The following is a 24,391-nucleotide window of genomic DNA, read 5'->3' on the forward strand; positions in this document are numbered from 1 at the left end:
ATAGAGACTAAGGACTCAGGTCTGGGTAATTGGCAATGATTCTCTCTGAGACAACCCCGAGCATCCTGTAGCAAGGGCTCAGGGACAAAGGTCCCTTAGGGATACTTTCTCTTTCTCTCTTCCATCATAGGATCATAGATTTAGAATTGGAAGGGACCTGAGTAACTCTCTAGTCCATCTCTTTCATTATCCATCCAAGGATGGAGGCTCAGAGAGGTCAACTGACTTGCCTGAGGTCACACAAATATTTGGATGCAGCTCTTCTTTCCCCCAGACTCAGCCCTCCTGCCACTGCACCGCACTGCCTCCCATTTACTCATTCAGAATTTGCTTTTACTATTATCTGTCTTTTTCCCATTTATGGTAGATCAGGTTCATGGAAAGAGTGCTTTAATTTGAATCTTGGACATTTTTTGATCAATGAAAGCATTCTTTGAATATGTACATTGTCTTTTAAAAGAGGCAGAGTAAGTGGCATAGTGTTTAAAGATCCAACTTTGGGGTCAAGACCAGGGTTCAAGCCCTGCCTTTGACCTTTACTGGCTGTAGGATCACAGGCAAGTCTTCCAACCTCTCAGCCTCTCATGATATTTCTAAGATTACAATTTACCTATGAATTTTTCTTGATGGAGAAAATTTCCATACTGGGAACTGCCCTTACCACCCCACCCTAACATATTCATCAAAAGGATCTTAGATCAGGCCAATGAATAAATAATTAGTCTCCCAGGGGATCTTAGATCAGGCCAATAGATAAATAGTTTCCCAGAGAGAATTTTTTGTTTAATACATGGATGTATATATCCTACTATATTTATTAAATACATTAAATTAATATAAATATTAAATACATGGATGTATATATCCTACTACATTAAAAAAATAAAATAAGAAGAAAGGTCTGTTTTCTATATAGTCATACAGAGTAATCATGTGTTTTGTAACGGAGTCATCATGGTTAGTCAAGGGCAGTGTCAGAACCAGATTCAGAACCAGACTCCAAGTTCTTCAGCACCATTGGAAATGCTGTAGTGTTAGCCTGACAAAATGGGGCACTTGTGGCAAGAAGGGAAAGAGATTTCTTCCTGAGGCTTCTCCTTGTCTCTGGCGGAAGTCAAAGGTTTGAAGCTCTTTGACAATGAAGCAATATGGCACACGATCAAAGCCAACGAAATTCAGGGCAAATAGTGATTGATTCAATCAATCAATCAATCAAGATTTATTAAGTGCCCACTCCTGTCAGGCACTGTACAAAAAGAGGCAAAAGACAGTCCCTTCCCCCAAGGAGCTTACAATTTAATGAAGGAGACAACATGGAAACAAATATATACAAAGCAAGCTAAATGCAGGATACAATAGGAAGTAATTTACGGAGAGAAGGCATTGGAATTGCGACGAATTGGGCAAGGTTTCCTGCATTTTATAGGTAGGCATGCCTTGCAGGATAGAGTTCAAATCGAAGCTACTAGTTCATCAGCAGGGTAGCAGTGGCCAACAATTTGATCTCTAATCCCTGTACTAGGTACACAGAAAGAAAACAATTCATTTTACGATGTCCTTAGATTAGTTTCTCAGAAAATCAGCAGACTCCAAGGCTTATCAAAGATATGTATGGAAATTTTTCCCCTGCCAAAAATCAGTCTGCATTTCATGATCCAAGAAGGAATTTCCTTGCCTATGGCAGAAATTATGAAGTAAGATAAGAACTATGAATCTAGTAAACAGGGATAGGGCCTGAGCCTGTGATTTCATTGGTAAAATGAACTCCCAAGTGAGGAAGATCCCTCTGCAATCTATAGTCCTAGGCAATTGTTGAGAGCACTGAGGAGTTAGGAGACTTGCTTTTTCCTGAATATGGAGAAAATAAATATCATATTTAAAATAATGTTGCATGTGTTCTATTCCTCTCTAAGTCTGTATGTATATGTATATATGCAAATGTACTATCTATACGCTAAGTATGTTATTTGTGGTTAATGAAATTTGGTGTTTGCAGTAATTTCTTTAAAAAAACAGGGGGCAGCTAGGAGGTGCAGTAGATAGAGGTTCGGCCTTGGAGTCAGGAGGACCTGAGTTCAAATCTGGCCTCAGACGTTGACACTTAACTAGTTGTGTGACCCTGGGCAAGTCACTTAACCCCCATTCCCTCATCAAAAAGAAAAACAAGTGGATTTCAGAGCCATGGTCAGAAATTTAACTTCCCATTGTACTGTTCTTTCTATGAAAAATGGAAGGTTCCTTGCCAAAGGCCCAAAATCCTGCCTCGAATGGAAGGAAGGTGGCCTGGAGTTGAAACAGGTTCTGAAGACGGTGTCAGAGTAAAGCATGTGGGCAAAAGAAAGGGGGAAAGTCCATGATTCGATCCACGGTAGCTCTTCTTCCATCCAGAGCCTTGAGTATATGCTGCCCTTTAAGGATGTGAAATCTTTTTTTTTTTTCCCTCAGAACTCGCTAGGAAGTTAACTGATACTGAGCTGTTTAAAAGAAGTTAGCAACACAGTTCAATTCAACAAACATTTGTTAAGTGCTGAAATCATAGCGGTAGGTGCTGGGAATGGAAAGATGAAAACCAGTACAACTGCTGTCCTCAAGAAGATTACTCTCTTGGGAGGCTAATGGGGCGAAAGAGGTTAGATGTACAATCATAGACTTCTAACGTAAGATTAGCGTGAATCAAAGGAAATGGCTGTAAAAACCCTTAAGAAATTTGAGGAGGGAAAAGGTCACTTTTTGCTGTAAAGACATGGGAAAGTTTCATGCAGAAGATAGCACTTGATTCAGACCTAGAAGTAGGCTGTGAGAATTTTCATTTGTGAAATCAAATCAAAGAAACCTTTAAAATTCATTTTATTCTGTCACACTGCACTAAACATTATGCCTCTTCTACAATAGTAATAATAGCTAGCATTTATAGAGCATTTTAAAGCTGACAAAGTGCTTTATAGACATTTCTCATTTGATCCTCACAACAAACCTATGAGGTAAATGCTATTACACTCCTTGTTTTTCAGTTGAGGAAACTGAGGCCAAGAAAATCTAAGTGACTTGACTTGCTCAGGGTCACACAGCTAGTAAGTATTTGAGGCAGAATTGGAACTCAAGTCTTCCAGGATTTCAAGTCCACCGGCATTGCATTATGACACAGAAGGTCTGGATACACTTTTCTTTGGCTTGGTGCCCTCACCCCAAGCAAGCCTGGCATTGTCAGTATCTGACATTCCCACAAGGGTAGGCACTTGTTTGCCTTACAAACACTTAGGCTTACGAGGCTCAAAACATAAAATAATTATATTTACAGGTTACCAGAGATAAGATTAACATCTGACCCTATTGTGTAGTGAACTACCTTTCCCCCAGAAACCTATGAAGTCAATATTTCTTAGGAAAAAAGTTATCTCTGGGTCCCTTATATTTTCAACCTCATTTTGGGTTGTGCTAAGTGATTGTTTCCTTTCTAGTGGTATGCCTTCTACTTTTATCAATACCCTCCCTGTTGAATCTTTGAAATCAAGGGAATGATTCTCTCTTCTTAATACTCTATCCCTCTTATCCCATATTCCCTTGGGGCATCTGAGTGAGATATTTAAATTATCCTGGGTCTACTTCTACAAAAAGGGAGTCAGCTGCTTTCTCTGGAGGGCTTGAAGGAGACGGTGATTACCAAGTTCTACATAAATCATCCCTAGAAGATGAAAATACACTATTTTGTATTTTCAAATCTCTAAAGAAGTAAACTACATATTCTCTCTTAGAAATGCATTCTCATATATAATAGTCTCAATTATCAGAAGTTTCTCTATGTATCTGAATGAAATTCTTTGTATTGAAATTTCTATCTCTGCCTTGTGACTTTGACCAAGTCATACCACCTTTTGGCTTCAGCTTTGTCATCTGTAAAATAAAGGGGTTGGATTAGAAGATCTCTGCGGTCTTTCCTTGCTTTAAATCCTATGATCCACATCTGTAACTTGGAGTAACTTGTTCCTCTTCTGAATTACCACACCCTTTTATAACTCTTTTACTGCCATTTCATAAATTTATCTTGCATGTTAGTGGTTGGCATACAAGTCTTACCTCCTCTGTGAGCTTCTTCAGGGCAGGGAATATGTGGTATTTTTTTTTCTCCCTCATGGTATCTTGAACATAGTTGGCATTCAGTCAAGTATTGGGTGAGTATATCAAATCAATAAATAATGAAGTTTAATCTCATTTTCTTACTTTCCCAATGAATTTTATTTGGCTAATGTAAAATGTTGTGAAAGTTATTGTGGAAGGTTAGAAAGACGAGTAAGCTATGGCTTTAGCCCTCAGGAGCTACAAGTCCATAGGGAGAGATAGCAGATGTAATTGTAATTCAATGTATAAAGTGATAATAAGAGGTACAGCCATTCTCTGAGATTTCCAAAGAAGGGAGAGATCACTTCTGGCTGGAGAGGTGGGAAGACTTGACATATTTCTAGAATAAGTCCCTCCCTCTCCTCTAACACTGCCTCCACCCTGGTGCAGGCCCTCATGATCTCATACTGGGACTATTTCAATGACCAGCTGGTTGGTGTGGCTCTCTCAAGCTTCTCTCCACTCCGATGTATCCCTTATTCAGCTGTCAAAGGGATCTCCCTAAAGTGTAGGTCTGACCATATTTACCTCCCTACTAAATATATTACAGTAGATCTCTGTCACCTCCACGATCAAATATAAAACCCTTTGTTTGCTTTTAAAGCCCTTCATGATCTGCCTACCCAGTTTTTCCAGTCTTTTTCACCTTAATTTCTCTCCCATATACTCTGAGAGTAACTTTGGCCTCCTTGCCATTTATCAAGCAAAACACCCCATTTCTGGACTCCAAGCATTTTCTCTGGCTGCCCCTCATGCCTGGCATGCTTTCCTTCATCATGGCTACCTCCTGGTTTCTCTGTCTTCCTTCAAGTCCCAACTAAAATCCCAGCTTCTAGAGAGCCTCTCCCATTACCTCTTACTACTAGTACCTTCCCTTGGTTAATTATTTCCCATTTATCTTATATATAACATAGTTACATATAGAAAAAAGTTATATACAGAACATAGTTGTTTGCACGCTGTCTCCCCCATTAGGCTATGAGCTCTTTAAAAGCAATGATTGTCTTTTTCCTATCTTTGTATCTCCAACACTGATTAATAAAAGGGTATGGACAAGTTGATTGACTAAAGGAGGTGCCATTTCTGTTTGGCTTTGAAAGATGAGTAGAATTTCAGAAGGCAAAGAGTGTGAGGGAAAGATATTACCCCCTCCCCCCTCTCTCATCATCAATTGTGTAGGCTGTTTGGGCAAATCACTAACCGCCCCTCCCAGCCTCAGTTTCTTAATTTGTGAAATGAGGAAGTCAGGCTTGTTGGCCTCACAGGTCCATTCCAGCTCTAAATCCATCCCCATGATCCTATAACATTCCAGGCAGAGGAAACAATGTGCATAAAAATGCTGAGGTAGGAAATATTTAGGAATTAACAATTAGTCCAGTCTGACTAGAACATGAGGTTCAGAAAGGCAGAATCATGACAGATAAAATGGGTTGACTCAAGTTGAGGAGGACCTCTGGTGCCATGTTAAGGAGTCATAGATGTACTTTATTTTAGAGCTGAAGGGGACCTCAGGGATTATCTAATGATCCCACCAACTAATTTTGCTGATGAGGAAATTGACTTAATTCATAGATAGTAAGGAATAGCGAGGGACAGGGGGAGGAGTATTGAAAAGGCCAGTAACATGAGGAGAATTGTTCCTTAGTGAGATTGATTTGATATCAGTATAAAGAATATGCTGGGGAAAAAATGACCAGGGGAACAGAGACTAGAAAGAAGGATGCTGCTGTAATAGACCAGAGAAGTCATGAAGAGCTAAACTGAAGTATTAACAATGGGAATGAAGGGATGGCTAGGAAAGGCATTTATCTGGCAAACCAGGGCATCAAAAACAATATTCCCAATCCTGAGCTCATGTAATCTGATTGGAATCATCATGAAAATGCTAGACTAACTATACTCTATTATGCTTTCCATTGAATTGTAGACATTGGTCAGTCAGTATGTGACAATAAGATGGGTACTGTAATTACTATGATGCCCTCAGGGCACAAATTCAGCATTTATAGAGTTTTAAAAAGTTGACTTCTCTCATTCACTACTACATAATCCATTGGGTGAATCTGGCTGGTTTTCCCCTGCTTGCTTCAGAAACTCCAGCTATCAGTCAGTTGTCTGATTCAATATGCTAATTTATGTGTTGCCAATGTCAGACTTCTATAGGAATGATTTCGATTATATTCTAGCAGAACCAGACTTCCTGGTTTAACCTGGCATATGTTTTACATATCTTAGATATTTTCCATATGGTGTTTGCTTCTTTAAAAGACAGGAAAGAAATGTAATCTTAAGAGAATAGTTCACACTGAAAAGTGCAGTGTGGAAAGCTGTATGTATCTTAAAAAATATACATACATACATATATGTGTGTATATATATGCACACACACACATATATAGATATAGATATTTACACACATGCATACATATATATATGTTGACATTGTTCTTTGGGGAAAGTCTGTATAAAGCAGCCATAGTGAATGGAATGATGGTACCAATGACATTCTAGGTTACTTAATTATGCATGAAATCTTAGAATGGAGCAGACCGATGATTCATTCATATCAATACCTTTTCTTCAGGATGGTAGGTGCCTCAGGTCATTCTATAATAAGGTCATGGTTTCTCTTCATAATGTCAATCTCAGAAGAAAGGGGATGTGCCCAATATACTCCTTGCTTCTCTTTATAAGATATAGTTTTCTCTTTTGTGAATCTATCCAAGCCTCCCTTAAACTTAGTTATAATTTCTTCTAAAATAGCCCCTAAGTAAATTAAATCTGACAACTTCATTGACATTCTGAACTTCACTGGGTGTCCTCTAGTTGTAGAATTTTATGTCAACTTTTGTAATGTATCCTCTTTTCACAGTACTTTAGGCTTTGATCACTTGCCCTCTTGTCTTGAAATACGTCTTGTCTTCCCCTTGCCTGCCAAATACTAGAGAATTTCCAAACACCTGCACTTGATTAGTTGATCGAAGACTAGAAGTCATCATCATGACCCAACTCCCCCAAAAAGACTTCCCCCAACCCCACTGCAATCAATAGGCATGCCCTTATCTTAAGGTAAATTAGCCCTCCCCTCTTAACTTCTTTCCCTCTTCCCCCACCACTACAGATTGCAAAATATCCTTGAAAAAGTATCAGGAAACATGATATTCCTAGTTTATGACATGATAAAGAATAGACTTATGTATTATTGCGTAGTCTATTTATGCCTTAGATGCTAATTCTCATCACCAGACAAAAACATCTTTGAATTTCAGTTTCTTCATCTGAGAGCCTTTTCTATACCATTTGCTCCCTGCGAATTTCATAAAGACAGTTTGTGAGGATTAATGAGTTAATGGGCACAACATGATTTGAAAGCCTTGAGGAGAAGGTGCTGAGTAAGTACTTATTTTTATGATGATTACATTCAAATCTGGCCAGGGGTCTATTTATAACAGGTAAAGAGGCCAAGGCAGATTCTGGTCTCCACAGAGAATCTCTTTCCTTCTCTCTTTCTCCCCTAGCGAGGGTTACTGAGCTCCTGTTCCCCATGACATGCATTCCAAGGCGTTGTTATGGTTACATAATAAGCACAAGAAACTCATTTCAGTAAGATAGGTGCCCTATGATTACTGATAAAACAACAAACTTAAATGATCATTTTGTTTTAAAAGAGACAAAAACAGAAAATGAGATTCGTGGTCTGTAGCAGTGTTAGAGTTGTATGAATGACATCATCAGTCTCTCCTTTTAAACTGTATTCTTATTTCTAGTCCCAAAACCAGTCCATGCTCCCATGTCAAGGACCAAAACAGTCCTCTGTTCTGTAGTTTCAGGTGTCTCACATGACAGATGCCACCAAATTCATTAAAGGAGGGTGTCCTCGATAGATCATAGTCAGAATTTAAAAACATAGCCATCTAGTCAAGAACTTTTGGGGAAAAGGACTGACCTGCAGGATTTAAAATGATAAGCATGGCAGCCAGATGGATGGAAAGCAAACTTGGGGTTAAGAATGCACACCCAGCCTTTGCCATCTGCCTACTGTCTGAGACTGGGGTCAAATCCTCTCTGTAAACCAGTCACAGAGTACACAGAGCAGAAGTGTGCCCTTGACTTTGGGCCACTACTTCATCTGAAAGAGCAATGCTGAATATAGACCGTTCGGTCTATTTCATTCATGGATATTTATTTGTTCTAACCTCTCTATATATGAAGTAAAAAGTGCATAGCAAACTGTTGAGCCAATAGCTATATATACACGAAAAATTAAGAGCTTCATGTTTTGATTAGTAAAGCTTATGGTAATTTATGTCTTTTCCTTTTCAGAGAACAATTTATTTTCTTCTATATAGAGTGCCTATACCCATAGATCATGAGTATTAATGGGTGAAGTCATACATGCTAAGTATAATTTAGAAAATATTAAAAAGATGCTTTTAATGCCGCTGTTTACTTTTCAATTTTGGCCATTGGGGAACATTTGTTTCTCAGGAAAAAAAATACCCCTTCTAACAGGCTTTAGAAAATTGATTGCTATTAATGTGATTCATGTACCTCAGAGAATATAGATTTTCAATATAATCTGCATTTAGGGGGAATAAAAATCAAAACATGGCAGATGAAGAATATAGAAAATGATGGCAAGGTGCTGAAAAAGAGAAGAATTTCATTCACTGGGATCCACACATAATTCGTAGAATCATAGTGGACTCTTAGACCTTTGATCAGTAATTCCAATACCATTATTTTACAAGTGAGAAAACCTAGGTCCCAAGATCACACAGGTAGGAAGCCATAGAGCTCACACTTGAATCCAAGGTCTGGTGATTTTAAATGCAGTGTTTTTCCTTAGGATCATAGATTTAGGGCTGGCAAGCACCTTAGATCATCACCTAGTGAAGCCTAACCATCTCATTTTAGAGAGAAGTCAAGGATTTGCCTAATGTCAACCAGATAGTCAAGGGTAAAGCTGTGATTTGAATCCAAGTCCTCTGAATCCCAATCCAGTGCGCTTTCCACTATACTCCAACATGTTATTCTATTTTATGTTTGTGTTGACATCAGTGTTTGTAGTAAGGAAAACGCCTTTTTTATTGGGAGTGAGAGTGGAGTTGGGGATTAGAAGGAAAGCCAAATGTAGACCCTGGCATCTGAACTAAGTTAGTTTGAATCTTTTTAAGCCCAGAGCCATGGGATTTTTATATTCTTAATACAGTGTCTTAAATTCCACAAGACTAAAGTCAAGAAGAGGGAACTGGTGTAAGATGGACAATGGAATAGTTCCATGGGAGGGTAGGGGAGCTTTTAAAAGACTTGGGAAATTTGTCCCCAAACATTTTGTCTAGAAAGAGTTGTCATAGTGAAGCCGTTTCTTACTGACTGTCCTAGAGGGTTACTCTGAAGTGCTTAATGATCCAGTTATAAGCAGAGGACTCATGTGCTCCTAGGTATTTTACTAAAAAGCAATTATCATTGGATTTCAGCTACACCCAGTTCAAGTGGAAGTATATGCTGATTGGTGAATTTAGGCTTAAGAACAGTGCTGTCTCGAGTGTTCTCCAATTTCCCCAATTATAGGGCTGGCCTTAGAAAAAACTGTGAAAGAGACAGGGTTGGTCTCTGCTCTTCCCCCTCAACATTTTTCCTGACTCCCTCTCCATAAAGAGGAGGTTCACATAGCCTGTTGTTCAACACAGCAGAGCAACTATACTTAGGATCATAGGATTATTGATTTAAAGCCAAAAGATACTTTGAAGGTCATCTACTCCAATTCTTGCATTTTACAAGGGAAGAAACTGAGGCTCAAGGAAATTAAGCAAATTCCCCGGGCTTGCGCAGGTGCTAATGTCAGGGATGAAGATCTGAACTTAGATTTTCTTGCTCTAGAGCCATAACTCTTGGGTTGACACCTGCCTTTGGTCCAATCAGCCCCCAGGTCTCTACTCCAACTGGTTCGTGGGTGGGTCACAGACTGTAGACAAAAATGGGCCTGTGATCTGGAGCAATCTACTCAGCCAAGATGGCTTTTAAATACTGGAATAAGTGACCTCCATATAAAGTCACTGATAGAACTTTGGATTGCCTTACTACCCTGTCTCAAGCACTGCAAAAGATTTTTATTGCATTATAATTGCTATCATAGATCATTTCAAGACAAATAGTGGTATTGCAATCCATTTGACAAAGACCAATCATTCCTGAATAGGTAGATCTCTAGGATCCACAAGATGGGTGGGGGGCCTTGAATACATATATACACACATAATATACATATATAATGAATTTACATGTGTGTATGTATATAATCACATACAACATATAACACACACACACACATATATATACATATATACACACACAAATACACATGTTTATGTGTGTGTATATATATATATATATATATATATGTAGATAGATGCTTAGGGAATATGTCTGTATCTGTGTATAGATAGATATACATTTATATCAGATAGGAATCTGATAGGAATGACTAGATTTATGCCTATCTATACATACACACATCTTATACACACATTATATATACACACAGGCACATACATACATACATACATACTCCTGAGCAACTTATAAAGCCACACATAAGGATGCGTAGGGCATAGTATGTATGTGTGTATAATAGATTGATTTAGATCTATATCAGACAAGAATCATACAGGAGTGACTATAGATCTATATCTATCTATGCATACATATGCATACATACATACTCCCTATGCGTCTTTATTTGCCTTTAAAGTGTCTGCCCCAATGCTGGTTGCCCATTATTCTCATGCTAACCTCCTGCCCCCTGGATTGCCTTTGTGAGGTCCTATTCAGAATTTTAAACATTTGATATTACCTCTACTTTATCAGAAATTATCCTTAGGAGCCTTTCCTCTACCATGTGAAAAATAGATAGAAATTAGCTATATCAACTCATTTATATTAATGGATTTAAAAGATTATAATTTTTTTTTTCATTATCCAACTTCTCTGACTATTGAACTAACTATAACAAATTGCCCCACACTCCCGCAATTAAAAAAATATATATTTTCCCTGGAAAGTCTTAAGGATTCTTAAGGAGTTAAAACAAAGTTGGATACAAGAAATCTGTTTTTGAATCTTGCCACCCCTGCCAGTAAGGTGTGTGGCTTTGAGCATTGTCTCCAATGCCTAGGTTTCTTAAAAAATGGGGATAATAATATTTCCATTTACATAAGGGTTGTTGTGAGGAATGCACTTTGTTAACCTTAAATCGCTATGGAAATAATGACTCTCCCTTGTATCACTAAGCAGAGAACCATGACGCCTACCATGATTTTTCTCACTCAAATTTGCCTCTGGTTGCTTTTCCCTGGTAGGAATTGGAATAGTGAAGCTATAGAGCATTGAGCATTGAGTTTGGAGTCAAGAAGACCCAAGTTTAAATCCCCACCTCATGCACCTCTGTTTACCTAGCTTTAAAATGGGAGTAATAATAGTACCTACCCTACAGGGAATAGGAAGGTACCTCAGAGGACATGAAGTCCAACCTCTTCATTTTATGGATGAAGAAACTGAGCTCCAGGGAGCTAATGTGACTTGCCCAAGGTCACACATGTAGGAAGTATCTGATGCAGGGTGTGAAACAAGGTCTTCTCACTCTAGGGCCAATATTCTTTCCACTGCACTGTGCTGTCTCCTCTTCCATCAGCTCAAAGTCTAATGCCTTCCACTAATTATAATGCCTCATTTTTTTTTTGCCTTATTCATATACCAGCCCACCTTGCCCTGCTCTTTGAAACAGTCAACCTAATACAAAATTTAAATTACAATATAGTTCCACAGACTAAACATTAGTAGAAGTATAGCTTCTCTTTTGAAATACAATACAGTTTATCGTCCTCCACCTACTGAAACAAAAGTCTTTAATTAGATATTTCAGGTTTTTCCAAGCCTTGTGCCAGACACACAAAAAAGGCTCTGTTGATCTTAGGCATTTTCCAGCCCTCTTCTGCTTGCCACCAGTGGAACAAAGCCATTCCATGACAAAGAAAAGAGAATTTGCAAATGAAGTCCTTTTCTTAGTAATAATGATTAACTTGTGTGGAGTTTGGTGGCAAATTGATCTGGTGAGAGAATAGTTATTCGGAAACAACACTTTCCTCTGCCAGAATGGAGCACTTTCCAAACCTTAATGAATACCCCAGACTCCTGGGGTTTAACCTCCCCCTACATTTCACAGATGAGAAAGTTCAGACAAGGAGAAGTCAGAGTGACCAGCTTGGGAGCCACACAGCAAGTTGGTGAGTGGAGTTTCTAACCCCATAAAAAGATTTGGCTAGAATTTAGTAGATGGGATTAACAAGGTTCTTGTTTATTCCAAATTGACCTGCTTCTCTTTATAGAGTCCTTTTTTGGCTGGGGAGCTTACATACTGAGGATATCTTCCCTTGGTTTGGGGGCTGTAAGAAGTTTGGCTTCAACTTCTGAGCTCTTTGTGAAAGGAGAGATGGGTCTATTGGGTAACACATGTGGCCTTTTCAAGCAACACCTAGTGAAGACAGAAAGGAGGGATGTGCCCAGTGTTGTCAAATCCTTTATGTGCTATCATTGGTTGAGAGAAATTTAAAAAAAAAACACTTTCCCCCTCCCTTCCACTATCAAAGCACTTTCCTCTTGGCAAGCAGGAGCTCTCTTTCCTGCATGAGTCCTCCTTAGAGTTTTTAAACTATCATGTCCTACCTGCTAGCTTTCCTCTTGGTAATAGGAACCATCACCCCGGAATGGTGTGAGAACTGGAACATGGCCCAGCCTTGGTTCTTTGTTGTTGTTTTTTTCTCCCTCTTGCCAAATCGTGGAATACTTACCTTACTGGTAAAATATCTTGATTAGAAAGGTTAACTATTGTGGGGTGGTAAATATGAGCTGGCTTTGAGCAAAAACTTCCACTGTTTTTAACTGATAGTCTAATCCAGGTATTTATTTGATTAAAGTTTTTTTTTCTTGGCCAAATTTTACCAGTGATTCATTTTTCTAAGGCTATTGAATGCTTAAAGCATTACTGTTATTCATGATGTCTCCAAATGCTTTGAAGAATTATTCTGACATTCTTTTTTTTTTGTTCTGCAGCTTAGTTTTATTTATTTGTCTGTTTGTTTCTTCCACATTTCTATGGATAGAATTAAGTTCATAGAGTTCAAACTAGAAAGGAGTTTAGAAATCATTTAGTTTGAGGGTGGGGAACCTGTGGCCCCGAGGCCACATGGGGCCCTCTAGGTCCTCAAATTGGCCCTTTGACTGAATCCAAACTTCACAGAGCAAATCCGTTTAATAAGAGAATTTGTTCTGTAAAACTTGGACTCAGTCAAAAGCCGCACTCAAGGACCCAGAAGGCTGCATATGGCCTCAATGCCACAGGTTTCCCACCCTGATTTAGTCCATGCACTCATTTTTCAGATGAGGAAACTGAGGCCAAAAAGGAAATCGAAGAGCAAAGATTTGAACCTGAGTCTTCTGCCTTCAGATCTGGTCCTCTTCCTGCTGCTCTCTTATCTTTTTTTTTTCCTTGATGCAGTCAGCTTAGAATGCTTGTTTATCTCAACTTTGCAAGTTCTTGTGCTAGAACGTGACCTCTGAGGAGCTCTGCTTACTTACTTACTCTTATACTCTTCATTGATATTCATTACCGAAGCTTTTAAACATAGCATGAATTCTATTTTTAGAGAGGTGTCTCTTGCAATTACTTTTAAGGCTGAAAATCAAAAGGCCTAATCTAAACCTTCTTTGGCTGGTATGTGTTCTTGCTTTCTGCGCAGCTGAAGGTAAGGAGGCCTGCTGTACTACGCTTTGTCCATTGTCCATCTTGTCCACACCGCTAACATTTTGAGAGAGGGATTCTAGGTTTCTGAAAAATCACTTTCTGCCTTCCTTTGAGGAAGTGTTCTTATGACTTTAGCAAATGTGCCTTCAATGCAGTCAGTATTTTTTTGTGGGGGGAGCTTTTTAGAGGATATTGATAAGAGGGTCATATAGTTATCTTCACTAACTGATATTTGTTGAAAAGTATCCACAATGTACCTTGTCATACCTTAGCTGGAAAGCCTCTGATATTCCTCATTACCTATATAATGTTAATTCCTGACTACTTAACCAGAAATCCGAGGCCATCCCTAGTTTAGTCTTAACCTACTTTTTAGCCTTATCTCCCTAAATGAGGGGTTCTTAATGGTTTTTGTGTCATACCTAGTTAAGAATCAGTTAGATGGACCAATTATAGTGAAAATAAAAATGTATTTTTTCCCCATCCAAGTTCATGAATCCTCTGAAATCTATCTGCAGACCCGCAGGGTCTATGGACCCTAGGCAGTGTGGTAAGGTGTTAAATGTTTAACAACTGATTCTCTGTGTCACAACTAGAGTTAAGTCTCCTGGGTCCCTGCCCTGCATTTCTGATTTTATTAGGCAATTTGGAGACTACTCCTAGTTCAGTGGTCTAGTAGACTGGTAGTATCAAACTCAAATAGCAATAGGGGCCACTAAACTTTACATAAAGTTCCCTGTGGGCCACATGTTAACTTTAAAAAGCCACCTATTTATGTATTTCTTTTTTTTAATTATTAATACATCAATCATTAAATTCGATAGGAACTACATTTTTATCTGGCACAGGATGCACTTGGGAGTCTCATGGGCTGCATGTGGCCTGCATTTACATATTTGGAAACTCTGTGTAGACCACCCCACTGCTTTGCTTTACAGGTGATGGGACAGTGTCTTATCTGTGTCATGTTCACTTTGTCTAAAACTCTGTAAAGTTCGAACCCCAAGTAGTTTGGGGGACCTGGGATCGGAACATGCATCATGTCATATATCCAAGAGAGTAGTTTGTGCATGACTCAGGGACAGTGTGTGGGCTCACCCCACTGACTCTCATGCTGCTGGCAATTCCTGGGGAGCAGTACCGCTTTTCAGAAATGTCTCTTTCCCCTTTTGTCCTGCATATGTGCATCTTGTTTTCCTCACTGGACTATGAGATTTTTGAGGGAAGAAATTATACTTTTTTATGGTATAAGAAGCAATGTGGTGCAGTGAATAGAGCACTGGATTTAGGAAGATGTGGGTTCAAATTCTACCTTAGATACTTACTAGCTGTATAACCTCGGGCAAGTCTCTTGACTTCTCCAAGACTCAGTTTCCTCATCTGTAAAATGAGGGCATTAAATCTGATGACCTTGAAGATCCCTTCCAGATCAAAATCTCTGATCCTTCATCCTCTTCAGTTCAAAATGTTGTGAATTGAACATAACTGTCACCCTCATTTAATATGTTTTTGATTACTATTAAAGAGATTATATTTCTGCCCTCAAGGAATTCCAAGGAATAGACAACAGCTAAAGACAAAAGAAATACCCTCACCCTACACTAGATTCTGTTTCATGCTGTTGTTATTGTACATTATGACACTGGACAAGTCATTGCTTCAGGATCAACATAGACATATCAAATAGCTGCTATGTTCAGCACTTGGTGGGTGTAGGGTAGGGAGAGCAATGGCAGATGGACAGTATGGCCTGATACAGAAAAAGCATTATGGTGCGATTCCTGCCTTTAAAGAACCTACAGTTTAGTAGGGGAAGCAAAAAGGAAAACATGGAATAACCCCAGAACAATAAAGTGTGTGAGTGAGTAACATCAGGGTGGAGAGCCAAATAGGGGCTGGCATGGGTTGAGAAGGCTTCATTAAGGAGGTGGGGCTTGAGTTGAACCTTCAGATATTAGCAGGATTTGACCGGTCAGAAAGGGGAGGGAGAAAGCAGGCAGGGGAAGGGACTAACAGGAGAGGTTGATGAAGGCACCCTACTCCCCTCACAAATGGTTCTATTTCCTATTGACACTGCTGTTCCAAGAGATTTGTAAAGTCGCTGATGCTGCAGTGGTGTAGTTTGTGACCACAGGCTCACAAAAGCATGGATCGAAATTTGGAAGGTCCTTCAGGGTTTGTCAAGGCCAACCTACTCATTTTGCAGTTGAGGAAACTGATGGCCAGGGTGGCTGACTTGCCCAAGGTAACACAGATATTAAGCCTCATATATGTAGGATTTGAACTCAAATCCTCTGACTCCTCACCCAGTCCATCCATGCTTTCTCTTTGCGGAAGATTCTTGACCCAACTTGCTTGCTTCTTGTTGTTGTTGTTGGACTTTCATTGTTGAAGAGGATCAGTGACATTGGCAGGGTGATGTCTTGCTAGGGAAGTGGATTTAAGTGAGGCAGGGCTGTGAAAAGTCATCAGCCTCACTGCTCCAGAGTCCTTGGAGTTTAATGGCAAGATATAGATCTGGATGACTGGCGATGGCCCCAGATGCCAGTGGGAGAGCCTCCCATCTTCCTTAGAGCACTCCGAAATAGTGTTTTCTATTGACCACCTCCCTATAGTCAGTAGGTGGTAAAGAGTACACAGCAACAGAATGTTTTGCTTTCCTTGAGAGAGTTTTGGCACCTCCATCGATACCCAATTTCTAGACCCCTCTACCCTGCTCCCTCTTTCTCACCTGGCATCTGGCAATTCCATTGCAAAGAATACCAGAATCCTCTATGGTACTTTTCAGATACAGATTATAATCATTGCTCAAGGTTTTTATTAATTGATTCTCATTTTCCCTTCCCTCAGGGATTATTTATTTAATGTCAACTCTTAGTCACTTGGAGACTTCTAGCGCGCTTTTGACTGTCTCTGCCCGAGATGGTGGTGGGCTCACATCTGTAACTAATGCAGATGTCACCATCCACATCCTCCATACTGCTCTGGCACCTGCCATTTTTGAAAGGTCGAAATATGTCTTCTCCATTCATGAAGACATGCCTGAAGACAGCCCTGTTGGAACTGTGAAAGCAAGAGAGCCTTTAAGTAAGTGGTTACTTCTCCTGTTGCATTTAGAGGTTTTGTAGTCAGAGGTTTTCTGTTTGGCTCTGCATCTTAAAGCTATGAGACAATTCTCCCTTTTCTCCCATATCTCCCTGCCTTACTGAATGTACTTTCCCAAAAGGGGAATAAAAAATGAGAAATTAAGCTTCTACTTTCTTTTAATTTATTTCATTCCTTCCTCTTTTTTACTTGTAGAAAAAGGACATTTTTATCCTTCTGTAAGTTAGAAGAAGAGAAATATATAAATTAAATTGTTTTGGGTTTTCATGACCAGAAAAAACCAGTGATCTTCTGAATATTTGTCCCTTTTATCTAATGCAAGAAAAATGAAAGATTAAAAAGAGAACACTGGTTTGGTCTTCGACTATTCATCATATGTTTGAGTGAAAAACCAAACATTCCCAGAATGACCCAACTGTGTTCAGTTTTATATGGTAAACAGGACATGTTGTGGAGAGGCTCCAAGGCCATGAGCAAGAAAATATTAAGAGTCTAGGATGGAGTAACAGATTGTGTTATATTCTTCACAGATGTCATTTAGAATAGCAGTCAAATCTTTCTGCTTATCGGAAGTAGTGCTTTGATTTTATTACTTGCAATGATTGCTTTGCTCTTCCCCCTCTTCTTTCCTTCAGATTCCTTGGAGACAGTATCTTATAGAATTTCTTCTGGAGATCCCTCTGGGAGTTTCACTATTGACCCTAGGTTTGGTGTCATTCGTACTCGGAAGCAGCTGGATCATGAAACGCAGCCCAGAGTTATCCTCACTATCCAGTCACAATTGGGCAGCTCACCTGTCTATAGTAGCACCCAAGTCAACATCACTGTGATTGATGTCAATGATAACCCTCCCATTTTTCGTACAGCTTCTGATGAGGTGAGGTTATTACAGAGTACACTGCCTGGCACAGCCTTATATATTGCTCATGCAGAAGACAAAGACAGTGGCCAGAATGGATTTGTCCAATATACCATCGAAAACCAGAGGTCAAGCATCTTCACCATTGATTCGGATACTGGTGTCATATACCTCAGTGGGACCCTTGGGCAAGAAATGCAGCAGAGTAGGTCTCTGTATATCAGGGCTAAGGACCTAGGAGTTCCCCCCTTAACATCTCTGTTGATGTTGACAGTGAGTATTGAAAAACCACACTTGAAGCCTCCTTTGGTTTTTGAACACTTAGTCTATCAGATAGAAATAAGTGAATTCCTTTCACCAACAACCAGGATACTTCAAGTCCAGGCCTTCTCCCTAGAGCCACATCATAAGACATCCCATATTGTGTACTCGCTGGAACCCACCACAGACTCTGTTGCATTTGGCATTGATGCTTCTACAGGTTGGATTTTTTTGCAGAGGCCACTGAATTATGAAATATCGCAAATATACCATTTCAAAGTATTTGCCTGGAGCCTGGAGGACAGGTTGAGGCAAAATGTGAGTACGGCCATAACAGTTCATGTTCTAGATGAAAATGACAATTGTCCAACCTTTTTGCATGATGTCCTTTTTTTGCAAGTTGAAGAGAACCCCACACCCCAAGGGGTAATAGGAACAGTTGTAGCGACTGACAGAGACTCTGGAAAAAATGGACAGTTGTCATACTTCCTTTTATCTGATGGGAAATTCTTCAAGATAAATCCCAACACAGGTAGGATGCTGTTTATCTTGCTTTTCTTGTAGCATTAACAAATGTCGTATATTTCGGTAAGTTCTTTATGGGTAATGATTGTTTCACTTTTTGTGTGTGTAGTCCTATTTCCTTGTGTGGTGCCTGGTATATAGAGAGTGTTGAATAATGTCTTTTGATTGCTTGATCGATTAGATAGAACATCGCATATACACGTATGATTATAGCAGGGGTCCAGGAAGCAACATACACTGTTCTACTATTGTGTGACTTTAAGAAGTCAGAATTGAATGGCACTTTAGCAATTATGCTGTCTAAACTGGAAACATTCAATTGTACTTCACAGCCAAAGATTACAGCACTGTTATTCACACAGGCTTTCCAGTTTATGTGGATAGCATTTGATTCAAGTGGTGAAAACATTTTTCATCTGAATTAGAGGCAAGACAGAAATCAATCTGGTGAGGCTCCATATACAAGTTCTAGGACTGTAGGTAGAGCTGGAAGGGACCTCACAGAGGTTTCATGTTCAACCCACTCTATCTATAAAGAAAGAGAAGCCAAGGGTGGTTAAGTGACTCACTCAAGGTTTTTTAGTTTCTAGTTTCTGCTCATTTTCCCTCCTTCCTATTGTTGGGTATTCTTTCAGTCAATCTTTTGCAAAATGTCAAAATCCTTATCCACCACACATTTATCTCATTAATGTCAAGCTTTCAGGAATAAATCCATTGACCAGATGTCAAAATGATCCTAGGGTTGGATGTCTCTATTTATGCCCTTTTAGGAAAACACACACACACACACACACACACACACACACACACACACACGTTCATAAACCCTAAGGTAATAGTCCTTGGGGTTGGGGATAGGGAGGCACACATTTCTGATCCTCTGAGGTCCCTTCCCATGCCTTCTAGGATTCCACGGTCTTATTATTTAAAGTTATTTGTTCACAATTTGCCACATGAAATGTGTGTGGCAACCCATGAAACCACATACATTTTTCATCTTGCAAGTAATTAATTATTATGTGCATAGTTTATGGAGTCTGTATAAGAGTTGCATTTTTAAGGCCTCTTCCAGCACCCAATACCATGAATCTTTATGCCAAGAAATTAACTGTCAGAACAGATTTCTATACCTTTTGTTTCTCTCAGTATCATTTATTTATTTATTTTTGGGTGATGCAATTGGAGTTAAGTGACTTGCCCAGGGTCACACAGGTAGTAAGTGTCAAGTGTCTGGTCTGAGGCCAGATTTGAACTCAGGTCCTCCTGACTCCAGGCCTGGTGCTCTATCCACTGTGCCACTTACCTGCCCTTCTCGGTATTTTTTAAAGATAAAAATATACCAGGTGCATTACCTCTGTTAACTACTTTCCCTCCCACAACTATGAAAAAGGTCCTTAATCCCCAACATTGAGAGTAGCTAGTAAAACTTCATTTAGTCTGGTTTGACACAGACAGCAAAAGGGAATTGCTTTTAAAGGGAGGTTGAACAAGGGCACACAGCAGCCCGTGGTTGCCATCTTAGGCCCCATTCTTTTGTAGATGCATTGGAAAAAAGCCCTGGTGCTAAAGTTCTCCAAGGGCACAGTGTAGAAACTAGTCCTAGTCTGGTGAAGACAGCAGTGTAGACCAAGAACTAGTGTGAGTGAGTTGGTGCAGAGACCAGTAGATGGATGAGTGGGAGAATAGGAACAAAACTGTAAATGAGAGGCACTTTTGCTGGGTTTGGGGACAGACACCAGGAGTTGGGAGTTTCTGAGGTTTGTGACCCAGATATGGAGACAGAGAACGAAGAAAAAGGGAATGAATTCAGATGATGAATTTGGTGAATGCTAGGAGAATAACAACGACAATAAAAACGACAATAAAAACATTTATCTAGCACTTACTACATCCAGGCAGAGCACCTAGGTGGAGCAGTGGATAGAGCTGGGCCTGGAGTCAGGAATTCTCACCCTCATGAGTTCAATCTGACTTCAAACATTTACTGGCTGTGTAACCCTGGGCAGATCACTTAACCCTGTTTGCCTCAGTTTCGTTATTTGTAAAATGAGCTAGAGAAGGCAATGGCAAATCACTCCAGTATCTTTGCCAAGAAAACCCCAGATGGGGCCACGAAGAATCGGACAGGATTGAGACAACTCAAAACACCAACAACATGTCCCAGGCACTATGTTAAGTACTTTATATTTGTCATCTCATTTAAATCTCATAACAGTCCTAGCATATAGATGTACTATTATTATCCCTATTTTATAGATGATGAAACTGAGGCAAACAGAGGTTTAAGTGACTTGCTCAGGATCACAAAGCTAGTAAGGGCATAAGGTTGGATTTGATCTGGCTGAAGATCCAGTAGCAGCTGAAACTTAGTTCTAGGGCGTAGTTAGTAGGCACACAGGGATTTGTGTGAAAGAGAGTGAAGAGGGTGGAATTGTAAAGATCATTTAAAAAGAGGAGTATGTAAAAACTCTTTGTAAACTGTAGAAGGCAGTTGTAAGCTGGTATTTGTTCCTTACTTACATAATAGTTACTATTTGATATTGTTATTGTTCAGTATTAATAGGTAGTGTGATATAGTTGTATAGGGGACTGGTCTTACAGTGAAGAAGATATGAGTTCAAATCCTGACTCTGAGCCATACTTCCTGTGTGACTGTGGGCAGGTCACTAATGCTCTCAGTGCCACAGACGACCCTTTAATTTGGTAAGTTAAAGATGAAATGTCTCTTTATATTTAGGGAGTAGAAGGATTGATTGAGGGAATTTCCAAACCAGGAAATCCTTACACAAATGGAATTCTAGCTCTTGGTTTTCTGGCCCCACAAAGGGTTACTATTATTGTTTACTAATTATATATTATTGTTAATTTTGGAGGGATGCATAGGCCAGATCTGTGATTTTATTAGTGTAGGGAACCCTACAAGGCAACTCCCTTTATCAATGCACTCTGGCATTTCCTTGCTCTGAAGTTTCTGGTCTTTGAGAGCTGCCTAGGAGAGGTTAACTGACTTGTCTAGGGTCGTATAGTCAATTCACATCAAAAGGATAATTTGAACCAAGATCCTCCTGACTCTGATGCAAGTTTTCTATCTTCTACACCACATTGCCTCTCTATTATTACTTGTTAATATAATAGCACCTTAATAATACTAGAGAACATAGCATATCAAGGGACAGGGTAGATATTGTCTTCAAAACAATGTTCTCATACATGAGCATTTTCCTATATTTTGCAACTAGAGGGAGCTAGGAGACAGAGACCCTAGGAAACAGAGGACCAGAACGTTTTCCTCACATTCTGCCTATTATTGACTCTTATTGACTCTGGATCAAGGTACTTGACCTTTTTATAACCAAATCTTGCCCTCCGAAACACGAGGTTAATCCTATAGAATGACATCGCTCTGGGAAAATTGCAAGGATTCAGAAAAAGTTGCATATGAAGCATTTTATGTATGTCACTAAGATGCCTACTTAAGGATTCAACATATTTTGTGAAGTGATGAATAAAATTAATATGTGGGCTGAAGATAAGACATTACTTAAGGTGGTACAAGTAAGTACCTCCCCCCAATGGTACTTAAGAACACTGAAATATATATGGGAGATAAAAGAATGGTACTTAAAATCATACCATTATTCCACATTTTCTGAAAAGTAATTTATTTTAAAACATCCATTGGGGAAATCATGCTGTTGGGGCACCATGGCCAAAGAATGAGTCGTTTAATGAGCACCGCGTTGATGGTGAGCCTTTCGGCTAAGACAACATTGTGTATGGTCAGATTATTAAATTGGGACAGAATGTCTTAACCAGCAAGAAAAGCCATCATATAGTCAATAGTCAACAAGCATTTATTAATGTGTTAATGTTATCCATTTTTGGCAATTAGATGGTTCAGAGGATAGAGTGCTGGCCCTGGAGTGAGGAGGACCTGAATTAGAATCCAGCCTCAGAAACTTACTAGCAATGAGGCTCTGGGCAAGTTACTTAACCAATTTGTTTTAGTTTTTTCATCTGTAAAATGGGGATAGTAATAGTACCTATCTCCCAGTGTCGCTGTGAGGATAAAAATGAGATTTGTAAAGTTCTTAGCACATTGCCTGCCACATAGTAGGTATTATATAAATACTAGTTATTCATATTATTCATTTTATTAATTATTTCATATAGTATTTTAGACATAGTAGTTGTTTCTATAGGATTTTTGGATAGTGATATCTAATGTAAAGATTTTGCTATTTATTGTTTTTATCTGTTTTATTTTATCCTGTATCCTTTAGGTGAAATTATAAATTGGATGGCATTAGACCGGGAGCAGCAAGTACATCACCAGCTGATGGTTCTAGTGACTGACCATGGCTCCCCACCACAAAATGCCACCATGATAACTTACATCTCCGTTACAGACCTTAATGATAACAAACCTTATTTTCCCCAATTTCTTCCTGGAAAAGAACTCAAAATTAAGGTTTGTGGAGCCAAGTAATTTTAAATGAACTGTGATAGAGAGAGCTCTGCTTACTAAGGGTGTGACCTTGAGCAAGCTCTCCCTCTCTCCCTCTCAGACTTGTTTTCTCAGCTATAAAATGTTGGAATTGCATTTTGAAGATACTGAAGGTCTCTTGGAGTTCTAGAGATTCACTGTGATCCCATAATTCCCACTCATGTAAGAGTATGCATCATTTGTTTTGAGCACCATCTTGTGGTAAAAAATTTGAATTTTTCAAATACTATCTCAGTGAAGAATTTGGTTCATCAAATAAACATTGGGCCAGAACTTTGCAATTTCTTTTAGCAAACTAAATCCTAATTTTATATTTTTGCCATTTAGAGGCTGTTAAAGCTAGTTGTTCTTATCATCACAGAGTACTGATCTTCAATTAGAAAGATCACCTAAACTTATGATGAAAAAATACTATCCATCCCTAGAGAGAACTAATGAACTCTCGGTACAATCTGAAGTATAATTTATTTTCTTTATTTTTCTTGCTTTTTTTTTGGAAACATGGTTAATATGGAAATAGGTTTTGAATTAACATGTATAATTTATATATTACTTGCTTTCTCAGTGGGTGGGGACAGAGTGGGAGAGAGAATTTGGAATTCAAAATTTTAAAAGAAAAGTATTAAAAATGAATAAATAATAAATTGAAATGTTGAAAAAAAAGATCACCTTACCAACCATTAATGAGTTTGAACTGCTCTATTAGGAGATTTGGAAGCTTTGCACTGATTTCTCTTCCATCACTAATTCAGTACTTCCCTCCCTTATCCCACTCTACCCACACCTCCACTTCTCTACCCAAAGCTAACCAGACCTTGCATGAATCACCTCATGTTAACAAATCTTGTTAATGTGATGCTCTAAAAAAATGACCCAGTCATCCTATTCTTATATAAACTTACTGAATACCCCCCCCAATTATTTTTGATGCAATGGATTTGTATCCACATAATTGTATGTACTTACTTTATCTGGATAATCCTGATCTCACACTACACACGTACATTTGTTAAGGAAGTTATATCTCTGATCCAGCTTTCCAAGTTAGGGACTATATGAAAGCCCAATAAGTTATTGGCCTTGTGCCCTATGGGTAATTGAAATATTGTCCAGATTTGTGTGCCTACCATAGAAATGTGGAATGAGGAGACACACATACTTTGTCCTTGTAGTAAGATTTTGTATTTTCCTCCAATGTGATTGTCCATGACAGCCC

At 39.1% G+C, this 24,391-nt stretch overlaps 1 protein-coding gene across 1 annotated transcript in view; it reads left to right on the top strand.

Moving 5' to 3' along the window:
- LOC110213699 (protocadherin-23) overlaps window positions 1-24,391 on the top strand; it is a 219,151-nt gene that overhangs the window by 110,296 nt on the left and 84,464 nt on the right. The window contains exons 4-6 of the mRNA XM_078148850.1: window positions 16,769-17,005; window positions 17,659-18,675; window positions 22,952-23,139. Coding sequence (XP_078004976.1) covers window positions 16,769-17,005; window positions 17,659-18,675; window positions 22,952-23,139 — 1,442 coding nt within the window. The remainder of the gene's footprint in view (window positions 1-16,768; window positions 17,006-17,658; window positions 18,676-22,951; window positions 23,140-24,391) is intronic.

Source organism: Phascolarctos cinereus, unplaced genomic scaffold (assembly GCF_003287225.1).
Source record: "Phascolarctos cinereus isolate Bilbo 61053 unplaced genomic scaffold, phaCin_HiC Scaffold_9;HRSCAF=440, whole genome shotgun sequence".
Classification (NCBI taxonomy): domain Eukaryota; kingdom Metazoa; phylum Chordata; class Mammalia; order Diprotodontia; family Phascolarctidae; genus Phascolarctos; species Phascolarctos cinereus.